This window comes from Ictidomys tridecemlineatus, chromosome 7, assembly GCF_052094955.1.
Source record: "Ictidomys tridecemlineatus isolate mIctTri1 chromosome 7, mIctTri1.hap1, whole genome shotgun sequence".
Taxonomy (NCBI): domain Eukaryota; kingdom Metazoa; phylum Chordata; class Mammalia; order Rodentia; family Sciuridae; genus Ictidomys; species Ictidomys tridecemlineatus.
This window is the reverse complement of record NC_135483.1, coordinates 20735405-20759002: the sequence shown is the minus strand read 5'-3', so window position 1 is coordinate 20759002 and position 23598 is coordinate 20735405. Positions and strand designations below refer to the sequence as shown.

General features: G+C 37.7%; 1 protein-coding gene across 9 annotated transcripts in view; it reads right to left on the bottom strand.

Moving 5' to 3' along the window:
* Positions 1–23598, bottom strand: part of Samd12 (sterile alpha motif domain containing 12) — a 430917-nt gene that overhangs the window by 128706 nt on the left and 278613 nt on the right. The window contains exon 5 of one of the 9 annotated variants that reach the window (XM_078016758.1): positions 1673–3049. The exons of the other annotated variants lie outside the window; for them this stretch is intronic. Within the exon in view, the coding sequence (XP_077872884.1) occupies positions 2985–3049 (65 nt within the window). The 3' untranslated portion in view covers positions 1673–2984. Of the gene's footprint in view, positions 1–1672; positions 3050–23598 lie in introns of those variants that run through there. 9 annotated transcript variants of the gene reach the window in all.

The following is a 23598-nucleotide window of genomic DNA, read 5'->3' as shown; positions in this document are numbered from 1 at the left end:
AGGATTATTCAGATTTTGTTTATTTTTTTCTCAAATTAGTTTTGCTAATTTGTGTTTTTAGGTTGTCCATTTTATTGAAAATTTCAAATTTGTTTGCAAAGTTCGTAAAATTGCCTTTTTATCAGATAACTTCTCATATACATGTAATTATAGACCTCTTTATGTTTTTATTCATGCACTTTTTGGTCATCAATCATTTTTATTCAATATTAATTTCAAAGAATCCACTTTCAGTGTTTGTGAGCCTGAATTTTTTCTCTATAAGTTTTTGTTATCTTAATACCCTCAATACTTGTGGGTTGATTCTGCTATTTTCTAAAAATTTCAATTGATGACTAATTCATTACACTTTTTTTGTTCTTACATAAGCATTCAAGGCTATAAATTTCTCCTTAAGTGTTACTTTAGCTTTATCTACTTATTTTGTTAAGCAGTGCTTATATTATCATTTAATTTCCATGATTTCTACTATGATTTATTCTTTGACCTATGCATTATTTTAAAGTGGATTTTTATGTTCCATATTTATGCATTTAGGTTACATTTTATAATTGATTTGTTTATAGTCTGTGTGATGAAATGGACTCTTTAAAATCAGTTGAGACTTGCTTTGTGCTCTAGAACATGATTAATTTGTACACATTTTCTGTGCTTCTCTCAAAGGAAAAACTTTTCTTGACCTGTGGGAACAGTATTCTGTATATACCTTGAGGCTAAGTTATTGTGTCCTTCCAGTGTTATGTATTCTACCAAAAGCCACATAAAGATTTTCCTATATCATGTGGAATTGCATATTTTTCTTTGCAGTTCTGTTGATTTGCCTTTAATATTTGAAGCTATACTGTTCAGCATACACAAGTTTAACATTACTGTAGTTCCCTGAAGACTGTTAACTTTTAAGAAAACACAGTATACCTCTTTATTTTTAGTATTTTACAGTTTACTTTTAATCTTATTTTGTTTGACATCATCATACTAAAGAAAGTTTTTTATTTGCCTGAAATACAAAATTTCTAACCTTTATTTTCAACTATTCTGTGCTTCTTACAAACAACACATAGGAAGATTTTGTCAGATTGTGAGTTAATCTAGTATGAAAATTTTTGTCTTTTAATTGAAGAGGATAATGTAGTTGTATTGATTTTGTTGACTAAAATACCTCGGCTTGTTTTTACTATTTTTTTCGGGGGGGGGGTAATCTGTTCTATCGTTTCAACTTTTCTATATTTTGTCTATTAACATCTTCCTTTGTTGGTTTATTTTTTGTTACTGGGGATTGAACTCAGGGGCACTAGGTCACATCTCCAGCTCTTTTTGCTTAGGGATGAGTTGCTTAGGGCCTCATTAAGTTGCTGAGGCTGGCTTTGAACTTGAGATCCCCCTGCCCAGCCTCCGGAACTGCTAGGATTATAGGCATGCAATACCACACCTCGCTCTTTCTTGACTTCTTGTTTAAAAAAATTTTTTTCTCTCTCTAGTTTCTCTTCTGCAAACTTCACAAATTGATCACAAGGACCCTCCATTATCTGGAGTTTGAAATGCAAGTGTTCTCTGTGGGTTTTTCCCTAATTCATCTACTGCAAATGTCTCCCTTTGGATTCCTGATTTTCTTTTTTGGAGGGGAAGTATGTGAGGTACAACCTGAAATCCTGCTCAGAATCTAAGTGTTAAGTTTTGCCCATCTCTCTCCCACACAATGCACAGCTCTTAACCTAGACCACCAAATGCCAGTTTCAAGACATCTGTGAAATAGAGCTTTCTGGTTGTTTCTTGACTTTGACTTACTTTCTTTCTTTCTTTTCATCCATTTATCCATCATGGAGCACTTTAAGTGTAGACTGGGAGGATTTTCTCTAAATATATGGTCAATCATCTTGCTAGAAAGGGAAGACCATGCTTCGGTTTTGATGCAATCATTCCCTTATGTAGTTTTGACAAGTTTATGGAGGTCTGGGATAAAGGGAGGAGAGTAGTATTTGTGTGTCCTGAGTAAAAACATTTGCAGATTTCTACTTCCAGATGATATTATTTAGGGATCAAGAAAACAAAAGGAACTAACCCTAATGAAATATTTTCTGTCTAGTATATATATTCTTTTCATATGTTCACTTTAATCCTTAATAACAACTCCATTAAATAGTTATTGTTACTCATTTTATAGATGACATATTGAGACAACATTTTGAGTTAAGTGACTGAACTGGGATGCAAACTCTTGCACATCTAATTTCATAGTTCATGTCTTTCCCCAGATATATTTCATAGTTCATGACCTCCTAGTGATTCTTTTCAGAGCTTGTAAGAACAATCCTAGTTAGTATTTCACTGGTAATTTTCATAGCAAACAATGCAGTTATTTACCGGGCACTGGTTAGAACTCTGCTAATTGCTAGTGCTCATTATGTTAGTACACATGATATTTACTGACTCCAGAAAAATTCCAGATTGTGGGAAAATCTAAACAGTGATAATATAAACAACTGCTTTCAAAGCAAACCTTTGTTTAGGTTCCAGTGTTAATCAATTTTAATTGTTATTTTTACTTTTGACCAAATATCTCATATTTAAAATCCTTTAAACCTTTGAGAGCAATTAAGCCTTCCATGAAATCTCCTGATGTTGGTTTATATAATAAATCTCACAAAATACATCTATCTGTTTATGCAAGAGCCCACGTAGCCCTGTAGACTATTCTTAAAATGTTAGTGAAAGCACCTTGCCAATTCTCACGGATGACCCAGGAGAGTCATATATGAGCTAATCTCATTTTATCACTATGCTTTATCACTGTGGGACTTAACCACAGGCAAAGGGCTGAGGAAGAGGCTTTCTTTCCTTGTCTTTCCATGTGTTCTCCCTTCCTCCGAGAAATGTGAGTGTCTAAAGTGGATTGCAGAGAGCTCCAACATCTGGGTATCCTAAAGAGCAAACCATAAAGATGGCCCTCAGGCCAGTTCTCATTATTTACTGGATACTTGCTGTTGCTAAGTCTTCACCAGTAGAAGGTAACCATTTCTGCTCCAAACCAGATTGGAAACAACACACCTCCCTATGGGAAAGAGAGTTTGGATCACTATAATTTAAGGGTCAGTGATGACAAATAGAAAACCAAGTTGGGTAAGTTTTCCATTTGGGAGCTTCATTCATGATCAAAGAGACCAATATGGCAGTATAAGGGGAAGTACAGGGAAGCAAAGATGCATTATTTCCATTATACATCGCCATGTGTATTTCCAAATTTGCTTTTAAAATGTGTTAACGTCCAAGGTTATAAAAGGCTTGAAATCCTTCTTTGTTTAAAGTTTGTCCCAAAATATAATAGAGAGAAGTATTAGCATGCTTCCCCAGTGGGTGTCTCTTGCTCTGCTATTAAAATGAAATGGGTGTGTTTATATAATCTGGTCATTTATAAAAAAAAATTATGCAATTCAGTATAATTTTCCCAAAGGAGTTGAGACTGAACAGAAACCAACTGCACATCTGGGTCTGGGTCTGCTTCAGCCTCTAATGAGAAAAGGAAGATGACTTCCAACTGGTCAAAGAGCTCAAATGTTCACTCCTGACAAATTTTCCCCTTGCTGGAATAAAAAGCTTAAAACTATTTTTCTGAAATATAAATTACAATCAGCTGGTGTTAGTTCTGTTTTTTCTTAAGATTTTCTACTGATCATAAAAAAAGTCTTTTATTACTAACTGAATACACATGAAAAGGAAAATACCCTAACACCTCCCATGCCTTTTGCTGGAATGGAAATTTAGATCACACTTGGGTGTGCCCTGTGTTTGTCAATATGAGGCAAGGATCAGATAGAACTGTCTCCTCATTAATGTTCATGAGTAACACTGACAAGAAATGGTTACATGAGAAGTGATGCAAATGCTGTTATCTTTTAAAACTTGATTTTAGTCACCTTCTGGACTACATTGCATTATGCTTTGAAATAAAGCTATCAGATACAGAATTGAAATAGTTAATTCACCCACCACTTCCTTGCTTTGACACTGTGGAGGGTACTTTCAGTGCTTCATATTATTTATATAAGAGGCAATAAGTAAGAAGTCTATTTTAATGTCATAATTTGGATTTGCATTTATGATGCATTGTTGCTGATTTCCATGTGCACAGTCTTGTATCCCATGTGTATAGTATTGTATCCCACGTGTCTAAGATGTCAATGTTTCTTTTCAGGGCAGCTTGTTGGAGATGAATAGTCTGGCCTCTTGAGATTCATTTCATCCAAGAGGCACTTGGTTAAGTGGATCATTTGAGTGTAGACAACATAGAGAAACAACATACAACCTATGATAACAACTTTCTCATCTGCCAAAGATTCCCTTCTAAAGGAGACCACAGAGATTCAGAGTCGGACCTTGCACTCTCTAGCCATGTGTACACGGGGGCTAGGCCATTTTCTCCTTTTAGTGGTGGTGATGGGGATGAGGAGGGAGACTGCAGACAGTAAGCTTACAGGCTTCAGTCCATTGCAAGTATTCACATAAACAACAAGATCAGTAGCCATAATATTTTCTTTAGCTGAACAAGGCATTCCAGGGGCAACCCCCTGTGTAAATGATAGCACAATGTCCTCATTCTTAGTCAAAATATATTTTTAGTCCAGTTGTTATGGTGTCACAGCAAATGCAAAATATTCCGTTAGTGCCATTTTGTAGCCAAGCAACATGGAGAGGAGCATAGGCCCTAAAAGTACAGTGCACTTATCTCGAATCAGCCACACTGCCCGCTCCATACTACATGGGCAGGGATAAGCCTGAGTTTAGATAGAATCAAGGACAAAAATTATCATCGTCAATACCTCCAGGGTGTTTTTGTATTACAGCCTTCAACAGAAATATGGTAAAGGTGGCCTGGATGTTGCTGATATTATTTACTGACCTGGAGGGGGTTATGACTCTGTACTATCAAGCTTAGGAGGAATAAAAAAGTTGTAGGTCAGATCCCAAAAGCAAGCTCCAAACAGCAGCAAAAGGGAAAGAGAAAAGGCTTAGCCATTCTTCAGAAATGAGAAACCGGTTTGAGCTCAGCTTGTAGTGAACACACATAAATGGTGACAGGAGATTATTTTCTCATTAGGGAACTGAGACTTATCTCAATTGTATTATTATATACATGCTGTGCCCCAAGCATTGGGTGAGGAAGGTTCTCTAGAAATAAGAGTGCTTAGTAATTGCAGGCTGTGTTAGCCACCTGCACAGGGGCAGGTGTCCCCATGCTTTTGGCTTACATGGTGGGAGTGTACCTTCTGTGTCCTGAGCAGAAAATGCAAGGCTGCTTTTGTTTGTTCCATGTTGATGATCATAGCCCAGTCATAGCCTTAGCAGCACCTCAAGTTTACATGCACATGTTATATTGTTAAAACTCATCCATATATATCTAAATTCAATTTCAGAAACAGCTAGTGATGCTAGCAGCACCCATATCATCGTTTCTCCTTGACAAATATGGAAACCATGGCACAGAATTTCCTAAGGTCCAGGAATTGTTATTCTAGAATTGAAGGGTTCTGGGAGAACTCATGTCAGCCTCTAATTTCACAGAGAAGGAAACAGAAGACCAGAAAGTTCACACAGCAAATCAGTAAGAAAGAAAAAAACTGAACTTGAACCAGGACTTGGAATCTACTGCTGTTCCAAACTGTAGCATTGCCTGTGTCCAGTGGCGAGAAGCTTTTCTTCCTTCAGGAGCTTTTCCTTGTGCAGTGGCTGCAAATATCCAGGAATCCAGATGCTGTGCAACAGAGACTGCTCCATCACTACTGACCTGTCATTTCCTAGCACAGGCCCATTCTCTAATGGGTGCACAATAAATATTTGGTGAGTGAAATATGTCTTCTATTAGATACCAGGCATTAGTAGGAATAGATCTGCTGACATTTGGCATAAAGTGACAACCTCTAGGCCAGACATGAGAGAGTATGTGTCACCTGTAAGTCAGTCTTCTATGTAGATGACATGATATATGCAGAAGTAGTTTAGAAACCTGATTTGGGGTGGGGGGTAGGTAAGGGTTGTGACCTAAATTCTGAGACAAGCTGGTTGAATGTTGAGGAGCCTCAGTTCTGGGAGCCCCGACTAGGTATGATTCCAGAGCTGTTCAAAACTCTTCCCAAGTTCTAAGCTGAGATTGCTTCTACCTTCCTTTACATCTGCTCATCATCCATATTTTCATTTTAAAAGCTCTGGTTATCTCCAGGGGGTCATTTCAAACTGTGTCTCCTCTCCCAATCAGTTAGTTAGAGACAGCTAGTTAGGCAGCCACTGTTAGAGACAGGCCTTGGATCCTTAAGGTGCTTTTGGTAGAAATGAGGTCAATAAGCACGGAAGGAAGACATTAATGATCCCTGTTTCAAGGCAAGTCATTTGGAGAAGAGGGTAGCAATTGGAGCTGAGTGATATTGGGCAGTAATAGCTTAATTTGCCTTGGCTTCGGTTCATCAGGTCCTTTCACTTCGATTTTCTTATATGATCATCATGACTTTATGGTGTAAGTAAAAAAATAATTTCCTTTACATAAAAGGGGAAATCAGGTTTGGAGTGGCCACATCACATGCTCAAGGTCAAAAACTTGGGAGGAACTTGAACTCAGGTCTTCTGACTCCAGGACTGCTGTTCTTCCCACTTTCCTGAGGAACTGAGTCCCAGGCAGGTGAAGTCTGTTTCTTCCTTTCACTTCCCCTGCACAGGCTGATGGGAGGTGTTAGAAAGCTGGACTCCAGCCGCTGCCTATTCCTTCTACGGTCCAAAGAATTGCTGATCCAAAGAGAGGGAAACCATGTAAACCCTGTCTTTCACTCTCCTGCAATTTATTCCTCTTGCTTTTCAAACACACAATATTTTTCTCTAAGCTTCAAGAAATTGTTGAAGTTGAAATTCCAATTAACCTCGGAAGTAAGTGCTGTAACTATAGGGGAGCTTATATCCTTCATGAAATGAGAATGAACCTCAAATATTACTGGAATTTGCTGAAACTGGACAGGGATAAGGATGCAGATGCTTAAGTTGACACCATCTAGTTGTTCAGACTGGAAATACAGGCAAGAAGTGCAGGTTTTAAAAGCAAATATGACTATTTTTATTATGCAGACTCTTTTCATTAACTGTGGTTCTCTATGATCTTCTGATTTTGTTTTCACAACACACATATGATATACAGATGTTTACACAATATACAGGATGCATATCCACATGCATGTATAGGTATGTGTGTATATTTGGGAGTTATGGATTAGATATGAAGTGTCCTCCAAAAGCTCATATGTAAGACAGTGCAGGTAATTTCAGAGGTGAAATCAATGCATTAATCCACTGAAATGAATTAACTGGGCAGTAACTGTAGACAGGTAGGCTGTGGCTGCACAAGGTGAGTCACTAGGGATGTGACTTTGGGATTTATATTTGTCCCTGGTGTGCTGAGCACTCTCTGCTTCCTGGTGCCATGTTCTGAGCTGCTTTCTTCCTCCACACTCTTTAGCCATGATGTTCTGTCTTACCTTGGGCCCTGAGCAATGCAGTCAGCCATCTATGGACTGAAGTCTCTGAAACTGTGAGTCCCAAATACACTTTTCCTCATCTAAGTTGTTCTTCTCAGGTCTTTTAGTCAGAGCAATAAGAAAACAAATCAAAAGCAAAAGCCTGACTAAAACAATGTGTATATATTTATTTATATTTTTGTTTTCTCTTGTTCCTTAAGAATATCATTTAAGCCCAATTTAGGCAACAGGTAGAATGAACTGGACAACTGATTTGGTGAATAAAATACACAAATAATAAAAATTCCAATGGGTCTAGACCTATCACAAATAAAATCTATGTGCAGCTGCATGTGGAATTTCACATTATCTTGATATTTCGCTAGGGCTCATGGAGAAAATACACAGGACTCCTTCTTTGGCACTTTAATTTTAAAAGAAACATTATCCTTCAGCAAACATAACACGCTGCTTTTGCAGCCTCACTTAGATTTTACTCCTGATAAGTTAATGGTACCTTTTGAGAAACTGGTTATCAAATGTGGTTTGAGCCTCTGTGGTGGGGTCAGAGCCACGTTAGGTAGCAAGGTAGACACCATACTCTCTGGACACTCAAGGGCTAGTTATGAAAGGGCAGACATGGATCCTAAACATTCCATTCCTTTCTGCTAAGCTAATCCATCACAACATTTCCTCTATCGATACTGCAATCTTTCCCTGATCAGCAATAGTCAGTCTGAACTGGCATTAGACCCCCCCTGCCTGATTCTGTGAGGTAAAGCTAAAGACAAGAGCAAGAAGCACCCAGCACTCAACTCCAGGGAAAGGAGATCCATCTTGGGCTCCAATGATGAATCTGTAAAGAGGATGGTGTGTACTGTGTCTTCTAGCATAGCCAGAACTCAGAGAGATGGAGGGAAACAAAATGAGCAAAGATGATACAGAGAAAATGCATGAATTGAGGAGACCGAGAAGATGAACGTCGAATAAAAAGAGGGCTAGCCTTCGGGCTGGAGAGTAAGGTTCTCTTGTCATTATCTAGGAATTTCATTCAGAAACTTCATCTCTTACCATACACTCTCATTCATAAATATCAAGGGCAGAGACAGAGTGATTTCTAGTTTATAGATGTCCACTGGCACACTAGCGTAAACTGTATCACATTCTGATAGATATATGACTCTGAGTCACAGCTTTCATGTAATAAAATGGATAATATAAAGGGGACTTCAAAAAGACTGCCTAAACTTCCTTCCACCAAGCTCATTAAGTGAAGCACTTTGACATACAGTCTGGATTCATTATGAGCAAACATGATGATTACTTTTTTTCTCCTTCTAATGATAAAATGAAGAAAGCTCCAGGTTTCTTGCACTTTTACAAGACAGATGAAATAATCAGCCAATCTCTTTACCGTTTATAGTTTGGGTGTACACCTGGCTTGAGGCAGAACAGATTGAGATGACCTCATTACTTCCCTTCAAGCAACATGAGTCTATAAATTTTCACACTGAATTGGACAAGAATCAGCATATCCTGTTTTGAACATCTGCACAATTAGACTGATAGGTGAGTGATTCTGATTGCCTGGGGTATCCTTGTCTCCTCCAATCTTCATCCACAAGGACTCTTACTTTTTCTACCTAGACAAAAATGGAACACCAGGATGGACTGGAAATGATGGCATAAAATTCATTCAATTCCCTTGCAATTTGCCTGAAGTAACATATGTATACTCAACATAATTTTTTTTTTATAAAATGGGATATAAGAATCTTGGAAAAGTAATGGATCAAAATCTATCTGTTTTTGGAAGCCACATGATCCCAGGCAGACAAATGACCTAGCCAATAATTCTTTTAATTCTCAAGTGATTGCAAGAATTTACATGCTGCTATACCCTGTTAGATCCTCCCAGGTTCCTCCTCATCCCCTATTAGATTGTTCTGCTCTGAGCCATGTTTGTTTCAGAATGGTCAATAGTGAAGAGCCTAGGATATAAATTGCATGACTACGTTTTGGGATTGTATCTCCTCATTCTGGTTTGCAAATCCTTTGTGTCTTACATTAACTTTCCATGAGAGGTCTGATAGAGTCCATGTTATAGTGATCACATAAACTTCAGAAAGGATATAGAGATTTATAAAAACAACACCTCAGGTAAATAGAAAAAGGCAAACAATCCGTACTGCAGCTTTAAGTTTTCCTGTATTTAATGAAATATGAATGCTGCCAATAAAAAATAAGGAACCAGTGATATTTTCTCAGGTCACTGTGGCATCAATAGGCTTAAGACATCTGTTTTTCACCCCATTTCCATTCCTCTAATGAAACTCTCTAATGTGGCTTGTCATGCTTGAAAAACTGTCCGGCTTCTGATCATGTGGGAATGGACACAAGCTTTTCAATAATGGGACTCACTTGTAACACCAGATCTGCCCTTTTCTAACTGTGTGACAGTAAGCAGCTTTCTTAAGTTCTCTCAAGCTTGGTTTTCTCATCTGTAAGCAGGGAATAATAATCTACCAAGCCAGACATAGTGGTGCATCCCTATAATCCCAGTGGCTCAGAAAGATGAGGCAGGAAGATCTTGAGTTCAAAGCCAGACTCAGCAATGACAAGGCGCTAAGCCACTCAGTGAGACCCTGTCTCTAAATAAAATACAAAATAGGGCTGGAGATGTGGCTCAATGGTTGAGTGACCCTGAATTCAATCCCCAGAATAGTAATAATCATCATCATCGTCATCATCATCATCATCATAACAATTTCACAGAGTTACAGCAAACAATCAGTGGGATGCTATATGTACAGGACCCAGTTTAGTACTGGGCACTGTGGGTATACAATAATTGGTGGCAAGTACTCTTATAATGCCTGGATCCTCTGAGAATGCATTTGACACTTGGGAAAAGACCCAGCACCACTGGCTGAATCTGGTGGGAGGGGATGAACATATGTTAGAAAGCTGTGCTGGACCCTTCTGTCTGAGATACAATTAGGAATGGCACTTTTTTGGCTTTGTTAGGTCCTGTTCATCTCTGAGCATGGTTTGTTTCCTGTTTCTCAACAAATCCCTCTTCCTTCCTTCTGAAACCCATCCAACCTTCTTTTTCTTTCCAGCATCTTAAAAGAAACAATAAAGGCTGACACTGCCACTCCCTGAGCCTACTGAGAACATTTTCTTCCGTTACCCCTGGGGCCATGTGTCATTAGCTGGCAGGGTGCTCTATGCTCCTTTGAACTGGAAAGCCAGGGGGGCATGACCAGGAACTGAGTATGATGGGGAATGACTAAAGGAAGAGGGAATAAAGTGTGAGAGTTAGATGGATCTGCATCTCTTGGTCAACCCCCAGGCACCAGCAGAATTGGGTAGATTCTTTTGAGAATGGTAAGGAAGGTTTGGAGAAGCACAGTTTGTATGCTCATCACACTGTCCACAGTCAGAATCGACATCTGGCTTCTCCTGTAGGAATCCCATCTGAAATCACAAACTTGTGTCCACCATGTTGAATATACAGCCAGGAAGGCAGCCTGGTCTGAACCTGAACGTCTCACTCAAGTCCTTGCTCTGGCCCTTACTATCTGGATGTCATACACATTTTTTTTTCTCAGCTGTTAAAAAATTGAATTGTTTTAAGGATTAATTACATAGCATATGTAAGGTACTTCATGCTTGGAATATAAGCAAAAATCAGCAAATTTTGTATCTAGCAACCAAGAAACTGGCTAAGAAAGAATGTTCTTTAAGCCAAAAGCAAAATGAAAAATGAGAAGTCAGAGCAAAGAGCTAAGGAGACTAAAAGGAAATAGTTTATTGATGACAAGAGTTGCGATAGTGCTGGGAGTTAGAGGGAACCCCTGGACCTAATATTCATCATCTCTGCCTCCTGACAAACACCTGGTGCCCAGCTTTTACTAACCTGTATAACTCATGGCATCAATTTGTAACAAAGAGTAAAGAAAGAGTAGACTAAGGGAAAAAGGACATTTATGAGGCCCATCTCTAGGGCTTTTTCTTGTTGTTTGATGTTTCAGTTTTCTATGATCGTAGTTCACCTTTTATTTATTTTCCCCATTGTCCTAGAGAGATGGTGGCAAATCTTCATAAAGTTGGGATTGGGTAAGCTCGCAAGACTTGTTGGTTCATGGTAGAAAGCCACTAATAAATAAGTGGCCTGAACAGTCATATTTTCTACCCATGTTTGACCTGACGTTGGCCCCTAGGAATAGGAAAATGATGTGAAAAACTTCTGCTTTTATGGATTCACTTAAGTCCCATGTTCTTGATGGATACAAACTTGCCATTGGAAAAGAGAATACTGTCACAGGATGGACTGACTGTCTTGAAGACCAAGCATGAGCATAGGAGCAGCAGTAAAATTTATCATAAAAATAGCAATGGAAAGGACAATAAGTATAATAATAATAATAGCAACTAATGATGACAGACTCTGTCCTAAAATTTTATTGACATTATCTTTAATCCTCAAAACAATGCTGCAAGGTAGATATTATGATTCCTTTTCTACCAATGCAAAAACAGTCTGAGCCTCTAAAGTAACCTGCCAAAGGTCAGTGTGTAATACAGATGGAGTGAAACTCAGACCCCTGGTGACAATAAAGCTTCTTTTATGTCATCTCCCTGCACAGCTGTCTATGATGATCTTCTCACACATGAGTATTCTAGTTGCCTGAGACCCCTTTCCCATCATTTTGCTTCCTTCTGGTTTGAAGCTTGCAACCATTGGAGACTAGGACTCTAAGGCAGTGATTTCAGAGTTCTTGAAGACTATCATAAACTACAATTAGTTTACAATAATTAGCAAGAAGCAAATACTTTAAAAAAACCATCCATTCACTTAAAATGATTTTTAATTTTATGATGACTAGTATATAATTATAGCAGAACAAAGCTATTTAGTTAAAAAAAATAACTTCAAAGATGAGAACCCATTTAGTGTTTATTTGCTCCAGGGTTCTAATTACTTTGAAAACTACCAAAACTTCATATATGATTACTAACGGCATTCAATAACAGCTTTGAGGAGTTGAACCAACCATTTCTTTTTTGAGTTCCATTAACACGAGGAAAATAAATAACAAATGATAAATATGAGGGCAAGTATAGATAGATGACTTCATTGTTACTTTCCCACTTTGCTAACAGTTTCTCAGGCTGGAAAAATGAAAAATAATACCATTCGTGTCTTCCTGGTCATTTTTGAAATGAGACCAAAAAAACAAGATCAGCAAGGAACAATAAACATGGTATTGTTTTTCTGAAATATATGAGCAAATCTTGGTAGCTCCAATTTGGTTTCATTACATTTCCAATATGTGCATGCATCCATTCATCTTCTTTTCTTTCCATAGTTAAGATTTATGCACTTTATTAATCACCCCGCGACAGTCATCTCAGCAGTTTCATTTAGCAGAGTAAACCAGTCAAACCCCATCAGACTTCTGGGGATGTCACATGGCAAACTTTGGATTCCTGGCAACTTGAATTACTCTTGACAATATGAGATGTTTTAGAGTGATCTGTCTTAGGGCCATCTAATATATCACATCTGCTTCTGCTCTTTTCCTAATTGATAGGTTGAAAGAGAGACACCCTCTAGACCATTGCAAATGTCCCCCTGAGGAGCCTTGGCATGTAGGCTCCTTGATAGCAGTGGCTCAAAATCAGTGGCAAGCAGCTAAATATTGTTTTAAAAATGTAATGTGCATGGTATGAAGAACATACATGGCATTTAGCAAACCTAAACTCTCTAAAGGGCTTTGGTGAGCAATAGCAACCTGCCACACATTCTCTGCATGCTCGGTAGTCTCAAAATGGGATGCTGCTAGGTGTGGTGGACCAGTCCCTGGCACCGGCTCTTTAGCCTATAGAATGCTCACCAGAAGTGCAGGCTACCAGCACCCTACTTAAATTGTTGTCCTCTCTTCTAATTTTTGATGGCACTGTATTTTTAAAAAATCACTTTCCCAATGTCAACTTCACTCTCTGTAAGGATAGAGTTTTAAACTAAACGTGGTCTCAAATAATTTTCAAATACTCTTTATTAAATCCCCAACAGCATTTCGGAGTTACCTGCCAGCTTCCTTTGAGATACTGAGGGTACAGAGGTGGATTCCAAATGTAGTTATTATCCGAAAGAAGCAAATTTTACAAAATTATTCATTTACGAGAGGTATCTTCTGAGGCTTTTTGGTCCTGCCTGTTTCTATGATCAAACAGAACAGTTTAGTGGGGCACTTTTCACATTGAAGAACTCAAATAAGGAAGAGTCAATGACTTGGCAAGCTTGCAAAGGACCAGCTAAGTAAAAATTATAGCCTTTATATAACAGCATGGCACATGAGACCAAAAATAAAAAATGACCAATTTGATCTTAAGAAAATTTAATGAAAAATCCAGAGAGGGAAATGGGTTACTGCAGTGCTATTTCTATGGTCTTTCAAATGCAGTCACACTTTCAAATCTTGGAATTAACATCATTTGAAACTCCCCAGCCTCATGAGTTTATAAAGTTGCGGTGCAGTTTAGCCAAGAGAGTACTTGACTAGAAATTGAGAGGCCTGCAGTTTAGCTTTGACCTTGCACTAAACTATATAAGGTCTGAACCATTATAGCTGCTATGCAAAAAGGGACTGGAATAGACAGTGGTTATCAACTGGTGGCCCCCAAAGGTAGCAGGCAGTTTCCTTTCTTATAAAAACTAAACAGATGTCATGTGTTTATGCATAATATGATTGAACAGGTCAATCCAAACATTGCACTTTATTTGCTTCATATGTAGATTATATTAGTTGAAAGAGGTGACACCAGTTATTTAACATAAATTTAACACTTTCATTGGAGGATGCTGTTTTTACTCACTAGGAATTCAAGTTTATTACTACTTAATAAGTGCAAATTATAAAGAGAATATTTAAAAAAATGAAATTCATAGGGAAAAAATAGTTTAAATGAAAATTCGTGGCTCCCAGTTTAGACATGGTTTCATGAAAATCTTGGGATTTCTAGGATTTCCAATAAGTAAATACGAAAATAAATTCTTTAGTCTTTTTCCAGTGTCCTTGGAGTTTCAGTGTAGAATTGTTTTTATTTACTAACCCTAAGCTTTACAACTCTTTCCCCTTTCAATTCAGTGTATACCTGCAGAGAGAGCACTTCAACCAAGCCTCATGATTTCCTAGGCTTGCTCCTTGCTTCACTGGCCTAATTATTTTAATAAGCAGCTTAACTGAAATGCTGGCTTACATTTACATTTCAATTTAATTGTGCACAGTTCCTAATACAATAAACCTTAAAAGTCTTTTCCCATTTGTGACAGGGTTTCACTGTGTCTATTAGGAACGCTAACAAAAAACATCTCTTTACTTCTGTACATACACCTTTTCTTTTCTCTTTCTTCTTCATTTGTTTTCTTTCTCTTTTCTTTCTTTCTCTCTCTTTTCTTCTTTCTTTCTCTCTCTCTCTCTCTCTCTCTCTCTCTCTCTCTCTCTCTCTTTCCTAAATTAACAATGCACATAAAAAAGAATACTAAAGCTCTATTATTTGACCCTTTAAATGAGAAAAAAAAAAAAGTCCCCGTTCAGGTCTGTAGGAGAGCAAAGCTGGTGGCTGTCAATGAAGCAGTAGCAGCATTCCTTGGTCAGCCATAGCTCAGGCAGCTTGGGTTCCCATCATTCAGCAAGATGAGTTTTCTCAAAAGGGGAATGAACAGGAAGTGGAAAAAAGAATGACATGGAAAGTCACTTACTAATCATAGTCCTTGGGGACTGGAAAATAGAATTCCCCTTATGGTCTAATTATTCTTTGGTATCTTTAATGAAACCAAATCAGGCGAGTTTCCAGCATCTGGCTGATGTTTCAGAGGCCTGGTTTCTGTGTGTCCTTAGCTCTGAAAGGAAATATTTACTAACTTCCTGGAGTTTTCTTATTATTATCCATTAACATTAAGTACCCAGAAATATCTTTGCTTTTTTTTTTTCTAACATTGAAGGAAAAACTTAGAAGAACGTATAAGATCTATGTAAATCGTCATGTATTTTCCTTGCTCCAAACCACAAAGGAGTGACTTTGGAATGTGGTTATCAGGTCAACAAAGAGTGGCTGACTCTTGGCTGACATCCTGTTAGGCACTTAGCAATGGATCTCAAACACGACCCTGTTTTGCCTGGCAAAAATAGATATTCACTCTCATCTGAGCTTCTACATGTGGGCCTGTCAAAGTAGAAAATGCTACAGGGTGATGCTTTAGAAACTGAATCCTATTGCCTACTATTAATGGCAGCAGGCCAGCATCAGGGATCTTGGTTAATCTAGTAAAACACATTCTGGAATCCTTGGATCAAAAGCAGTGTTTACAGAAACATAGAAAAAGCAATAATAGCTACCTCTACTCCATACTACTCTGGGCTAAACTTTAATCTTCACTCCATTAAAAAAAATTGCACATTGGGCATTATCTCATTTTATTTGTTCTTCATTTGAAGCTCAGAAACTTTAAGCAGTACCCCCAGGACCTCAAAGGTGCTAATGGCAGCACCCAGCTGGATGTTTTGCAGGTACCTTAAGGACCATCCATCTCTCTTTTCTTCATTTTACACATGAGGTGCAGCACAGAGGCATCTAGACAGGACAGGGAGTATAACTGGTAAAGCTCTGGGTTTTTCACACAATCAACTTTGATGATTCATGCTAACAGCAGGGAATGTTACTTTGATGGTTAGCTTCTTGTGGGTCAGAAAAATGTCTATTTTGCTCACATCAGTGGTGGTACAAGCTGGGCATTTAATCAATATTTGTGAATGTAAAGACAATATAGAAAACTAAAAAGAGAAAAGGGAGAAGTCAATTTGCCTTCTTAGTGAATGATATCTTCATTAGTATTATCATAGCCTACTGTTTTTTTTTTTTTAATAACATTTTGGTGATGGAAACTGGCACCAGATAAGGGCAGCCTGCTTTCATGTCAGACACATCTTCCTGTCAGGTTACGTGGGAAAGACATATATGCAGCAATGAGGTATGCGCTGACATTCGGGGACATAGGCAGAGAGTCTGCCATGTAACACTGGAGAGTCAAACCCTTCCTTCCAGACTAACAGCCAGGAATACCATTTTCTTGTTCAATGAGTGCAGATCTTTTTATTTCTATCCCAAAGCTCTGGAGCCTAACAGTACATCCTCACTCTCCCCTGAGCTGAGCAAGCTGAAAAGACTGACACGGGTCAGTCAAACATGATCGACTTAGGCATGCACCATTGTTGGCAAATGGAACAAAAAGTAATTGCCTCACCAGTGAGGAGAGTGGGGTGCTGCTTGTGCCTTGAACTCTGCAGAAATTGAGGATCTAGTTTCGCAGTTTTTTTTTTCTACAGTGCCATTAATAATTTATGTGTAGGCTAGTACACTAAACCACATGTGTAAGAGGGGCCTAATGGTGGGATAAATAGGGACTCAACTTCTTGTTTTTTTGTGTGTGTGGTGCTGGAGATTGAACCCAGGGCCTTGTGCATGCAAGGCAAGCATTCTACCAATTGAGCTATACTCCTAGCCCAGGACTTAACTTCTTAACAAAAATAAAACAGAAATACAGAAGGATGAAAAAGAAAAGAAAAAGTAAAAATTCAAGTAGGTAATTTGCAGAGCACAAATATTATCTTTTACATACTGTCAACAATCAGAAAATATAAAAGAATCATGTAGTTATGTAACAAAAGGTAAGACTTTGTAGTTTCTATTGTTATGTGTTTGCAGGGCATCTGATTTGATCTGGGTACATTTATCTGGCTAAAGGGTGTTTTTACAATTATTTAGACTCATCAGTTAAGGAAGACTAGGTGCATTCCACTCTGTGTATGTACTGTCAACAGAATTGTCCCCCAAATTTGGAGTGCAGGAACTTTATTAGATAATCATGTGAGAAGGAAAAAGAGAAGCCGGCTTCTAGTTTTCAGAATTGGTGGTAAAGAAGAGGAAAACAAACTTTTTTTTTGTTTTGTTTTTGCAATTGGGAGTCATCTAGTCACAAAAGGGGTGGAACTTGTCAATTTGGGGCATACAGATTAAATCAGAGTTCTCCATCAATTAGCAATAGCACAACATGAAATAAAAAGAGAATTGGATTCCTCTAATCAGCTGAATTGCAAGGTCAGAGCTCTAAATTATTGCTTGGTTGCTTCAACTGCAAATTATTGCTTAAAGGATATTTTTATGTTTATGCATTCATTTAATCTCTGTATTTATATGCTTTTCTCATAACTATCAGAAAAATGCTGTGATGCAACTATGTATAGTAATCCAATATGTATAGATTCCATTTTTTATTATCCTAAATCTTAGAGTTGCTTTGAAGATCTGAACTAACCAATGTTCCACTATTTGAAAATGGAATCATGTCCAAATAGCACATTTGAACCCCAACTATCAATGGGCAGTAAAGTTACATAATTCCACATACATGAAAGTATCAGATGCTGGAAACTCAATTTAGCATTTTAAAAGTACACAGCAATATTTTACTAAATATAAAATACATGGTGAGAAAATATATGTTAAATCCCAGCTCATAGAAGATTGCTCAGTAAGTGTGATGACAATGCCAGCTATCATTTAGTGAGCATTGACTAAGCAGTTCACATAAGGACAGGTGCTAAGGAGATCCGCTGAAATATAAGACTGAAATCTTGCTCATAATGAACTCAATATAAAGGTAATAGAAGAAAGAACAACAACAATAACAAAAATGAGCATCACCAAGCATTTCCGATAGACTCTGCACTCAGCAAGGAACCATGACAATAAACTTGACACAGTAAATGAACCAGGTAGGTGCTCTCCTGCTCAAGTTGCTGGTAGAGGCTCAGAGTTGGTGGGACCATGGTATAGCAAAGCTGCATCTTACTGCTCTCCACCCGCCCCTGAGCTCCCTAAACTTGCTTGCTCTTGGTTCCTCTAGTGCAACATGCTCTCGTTTTACTGTTGTTGTTCAAACTGTGTTCAAAATGTTCCTCTGCCTCCAAATGCTAAAACATTCCCATCTGTCTATAAGAAAGGCTTCCTTGAGCACAGGCCAGGCGAGCCTCTCCTGTTATATGCTTGGCATATAGAAAAATTAGAAATTTCCTATTTATTTGCAAGAAGGTTTGATTTCTGTCTTTCTCCCCCATTAAGATGCAAATTCTTTGAGGTACAGCCTGCATGCACCATGTTCTTCACGATCTCCAGCATTTGCCAAGTGCAAAGCACAGAGCATGTGTGCAGTGACCACTGGTGGAGACAACAGCCTAGCTATTCCTTGATAGAGCCAAGGCAGAAGCTCTGCTTGCTTCCCTTCATACCATGCCATTCTCCCTATATGGTGAGCTCCCCACTAGTGACACCTGAAAGCCTCTGCCAGCTTGCATTATCCTGCAACATAAGGCAAGCACAGTTCTGGCCTCGATGCCCAGTGGTTAACTGCTGGTTCCTCATTCATTCGTTTGTTCATCCTCTATTCAGCAAACATCTTTTAACCATCCAATCTGTGCTTGGCACTGTTCTAGATGCCAGGGATACAATAGCCTTAAAAACAGACATGAATCCTTAAAATGAATCACATTCTATTCTAAAACATTTTACTTTACCATCTTGATCCAATTTCTAGGTGTCTGATGTATATGGCTATGTATTTAAAGCTGTATGCAGACAAATAGCTATTAGTTAATATAGATATATTTAATATGAGGTTTATCTAAGAAAAAATAATGTAATGATAAGCCCTTCATGGTGGATGTATATGAACGGACATAGTGCTTTTCAGGAGCCAGGTGTTTATATTTTGTTCATGCTCTTGTGGCTCCATATGTAAGTGGAATGCTTTCTCATAGTGGCTTTCGGGCTGGTTTATGCAGACAGAAGAAAACTGAGGTCATTGCCATGCAGTTGCTCAGCATTTTGTCCTTAATTTGATGTAACTGATCCTAAGAATATCCAGACCAATGTCACTAGAGTCTGATGGCCATTCAAAACTCAGAGTGACCCAAATGTTTAAGCCATGGTCACGTCATTCGTACCAGAACACCACCTTCCAATGTCATGGAAGAATGTATATTAGATGAACAAGTTCTGATATGCTCATTTAAAAAGCCAGAAGAGTGAAAGTATGTGTCTAGTAAATAAACTGTGACTGAAATTTAATGTTATTAGTAAATAAATGTAGATTAAAATTGAATTCCTAATTAGAAAAGGTTAAAAAAGAAAAGACCTAGTTAATGGAAGTTTCAGGACAGGAACTGGCTAATACACACTTGGTGAGAGAGTAGAATCATCAATTTCAGAAGGGCAATTCGTTCACATGGGTATACAATATGGATTCTTCAAAATGTCTGTGTAGATTTTTTTGAGTGCATTAAATGTGTCTTGTGAAAAAAAATCACATAATTTTTATAATATGTTTACTTCTAATTATATAATACATAAAGAGAAAAAGTTAGATGTAGTGCTTATAATAGAAAACATCTGTCCTAGTGACCTGATTTCTAGATGTAACCACTTTCAAGTATTTTAGCTATTTCTAAAATACTTAAATACAGTATTTACCCCAATTTTTCATAAACTTATACCAAGGGAATTATTTGCTAAGAATCAGTTCTAGAAATATTATCAGGTATGTTCATAGAGATTTAGGTATAGTTAGGGACATTTATCCTATTGTTATTTAGAATAAAAAAAACCCCTGGTAGCAGCACTTGTTTAGAATATTTGATTAAATGATGATAGCCTAAGTGTATATAACAGAACATAATCAGATATTTTTAAATAGCATGCTAATAAATAAATACAAATTACATAAATAAATAATAAAATATCGATGAGGATTTTCTTGGGATAGTGGCTGGTATTAAAGATGAATTTTTCCTTGTGTACTTTTTGGCCTCGAAATTTTCTTCAGTAAATACCTGCTTACTTATAGTCATAAAAATTAAGAGCTCTAAAATATGAGTTATCTATTTTATGTAATCTTTGGGCTTTGATGTCAAAGAAGTAATGTGGGGTAGCACGTGAAGGAGGAGATGAGGGAAGGGCATATTTTAATAAGGCATATTTAGGACACCTTAGTGATGTTGTCCTATTCTATGTCGGGGAAACATCACTGGGGCAGTGATACAGCATTTGCATAATGTAAGAAAGATAGCTTGACTACTATCAAGATCATAGGGTATAATGTATGAGGAGATCTGGAGCGAATTGGTGTACTAGAGGTTGGAATATACCAAGTCCTTAGCTGGGAAAGCAGTCAGGCTCACTGGGATTGCAGAGGGCAGGGAAGGAGAACATGCATCTCTAGGCAGAGTTTGGATTATAAAATGGGCAGACCAGACATTCTGCAAATAAAGTACAACTGGCCTCTGCAACCATGGGTTCCACACCTTTGGATTCAACCAACCCTGGGTTGAAAATACTTCAAAACCCAAACAAGCAAAAACTAAACCAAACAAACAACCCTGGCTGTTACTATACTGAGCACCTACAGACCTTTTCTTGTCATTATTTCCAAAAGAATACAATAAATATTTACACAGCATTCACATTGCATTAGGTAGTACAAATAATCTAGAGAAGATTTAAAGTCTATAGGAATACGTACATAAGTATGTGCAAATACTAGACTATTTTTATAAGGGACTTGAGCATCTTTAGATTTGACATCTGTAGGGGTCCTTAAATATGACAGCTATATGTGATTTAGATGGCTTTCTCCAATACACAATTCATAAATGGAGGTGACTGCATCTATACAGGTTGCCATCTGCAATATGTGGCCATTGGCCATTGTGTTCGACTAGAAAAGGGGAGAGAATGGAGGACCCTCAGGGAATTGTATGGTAAGTTTGGAAGTGGTAGATACATGCTATTTGCCAGGATGCAGTCACTTGGTGAGGCTGGGAAATAGTCTTCCTGCATGTTCAGGGAGATGAGGATAGCAGCTGTTACTCATGTATAGTCCCAGATCAAATGCATCATGATCAACTGGGATCTTGTTTGAAATGAAAATTCAGAAGCTCCACCCTAGACCTACTGAATCAGATATTGAGCAGTAAGTACCTAAGCAAGCTCTTTGGGTGCTTCTGATGCACATCCAGAGATGCTGAGACACTGGGATGAGTGGTTATCTAACCAGTCACTTTCACATCTACTTGTTAATTTTTAAATGATACAGATTACTGACAGTGCATGTTCAAAAAGTTGTATGCGATTCCGAGCATCTGTATACTTATTCCACTGGGAATTAAACTTACAAGTACTACAATGCACAAACGTAAACACATCTTACCTTTTTTGAACTTAACATGATGCATAAAGATGTTTGTTAGAACTACATGTATTTTTAGGGCATTCACTTATGGAATCAAATAATTTTATGCACTTGTAAGCATTTCTTAAAGGTCAAAGGGTTTACACATGTCTAACAATGGCTGAACTGTTAATAGACTTTCAAGCAAATATACTGGAGTAGAAATGCTATCAACAACTTAGCATCAAATAGACTGACATGAGAAAAAATCTGGAAACTAAAACAATCTAAAAACCTTAAAGAGAAAACACCATAGCAAATCCCACCATTGTGTATATCCACAAGAATGGGGTACTAATATATAATATATAATAAGATATATTCCATGCTTGTGTAATTACATCAAAATGCATTCTACCATCATAAATAACTAAAAAGAACCAATTAAAAAAAGAATAAGAAAGATCCACTGGTTGTTAATAATTAGCAAGGTGTATTCAATGTGTAGTGACTGCATCTATATAGGATCCATAGCATGTGAAATGCTAAAACAGTGAGCTCTATTAAGGGCAAAATGAGAAGTAAAAAAATAAAAAGCCATTACAATGGAAGTGGTTCTCTTGACCCATTGATCCACTGAAATATTTTCCAGCTTATTAAAATGCTCACTGGAGGCAGGTCATTCAAAGCTAAAAGCTAAGATACAAAAGCAGCTGGGCCCTCATATGCCCACTAATGTGTCATGGGATGAGTCACTGGACAGTATTTATCATGGACACCTTTGAGTTACTTTGAAAGCTGGAGTACTGCATTTGTGAAATGCTGTACCTTAAAAGAAAGAGATTGTTTATTTGTTCACACTAAACAAATGCATAAGCAAAATGCCTTAATGTTTCATTAATTATGTAAGACCTATCAGAATGGCATGGGTCACGATGTGCATAGATACTTTATTTATTAACCAGCTTTTCAATCATAAAAGCCATACAGCTTTCTGGATAAAATGATCCACATAAATGGATATAGCATGAAAAGTAAATATTCTCTTTTGCATTCTTAGACATAACCACTGCCATTTGTTCCAAATGCTATTCTTAGAGAAGTTTCCTACAGGTAGAGTTCTTAACTGGTGTTTTTGGAACATTTCATTTAAAAACAAGTATCTTAATAATCTGTCCCAAAGAGAGCAAAGATAATATGCAGGAGATGATGACAGCAAAAATTGATAAATTTGAAAAACTCAGGCTAGGGCCAAGAATCAAACATATGAATACATAAATGCTGGAATTGGGAAAGCTCTCCCTAATATTTTCTAGCACCATATGTTTGAAATGTTTTTTTTTTTTAAATTTTTTTCTCCCCCCTGGAGTGCACTAAAAGGGAGAGGACTTGAGGGAGAAAAATTAAGCCTGTATCTTAGCCATGGAAGCAGAGAAGAATCTGGATTCCTTTCAGGAAAGGAGAGAGAACATCCTCAGTTGTTTACCCTTCCTGAATTTCTGAGGTCACGTCTCGTAATGAGACTGGTAGCATCTTGAATCTGTAGTTGCATTTGTTTACTCTGTTGCTCAAAAGCTCATTTATGATATATTTATTGAGTGTCTACTGTGTGACATTAGCTCTGGTCTCCAAGAGCTGACAACAGAGCTGTAGAAAACAAGACTAGTGTACGTGAAATATTTGGAAAAATAAAGAGAGATGATACATAATAAAGGGCTAAACTGAATATAATTAAGTGCTGGCCTGCATGGTGCCATGAGCAACACTTAATTAAATCCAGGCCAGAATCCATGTCCTGGTTCAAAAAAGAAAAAAAAG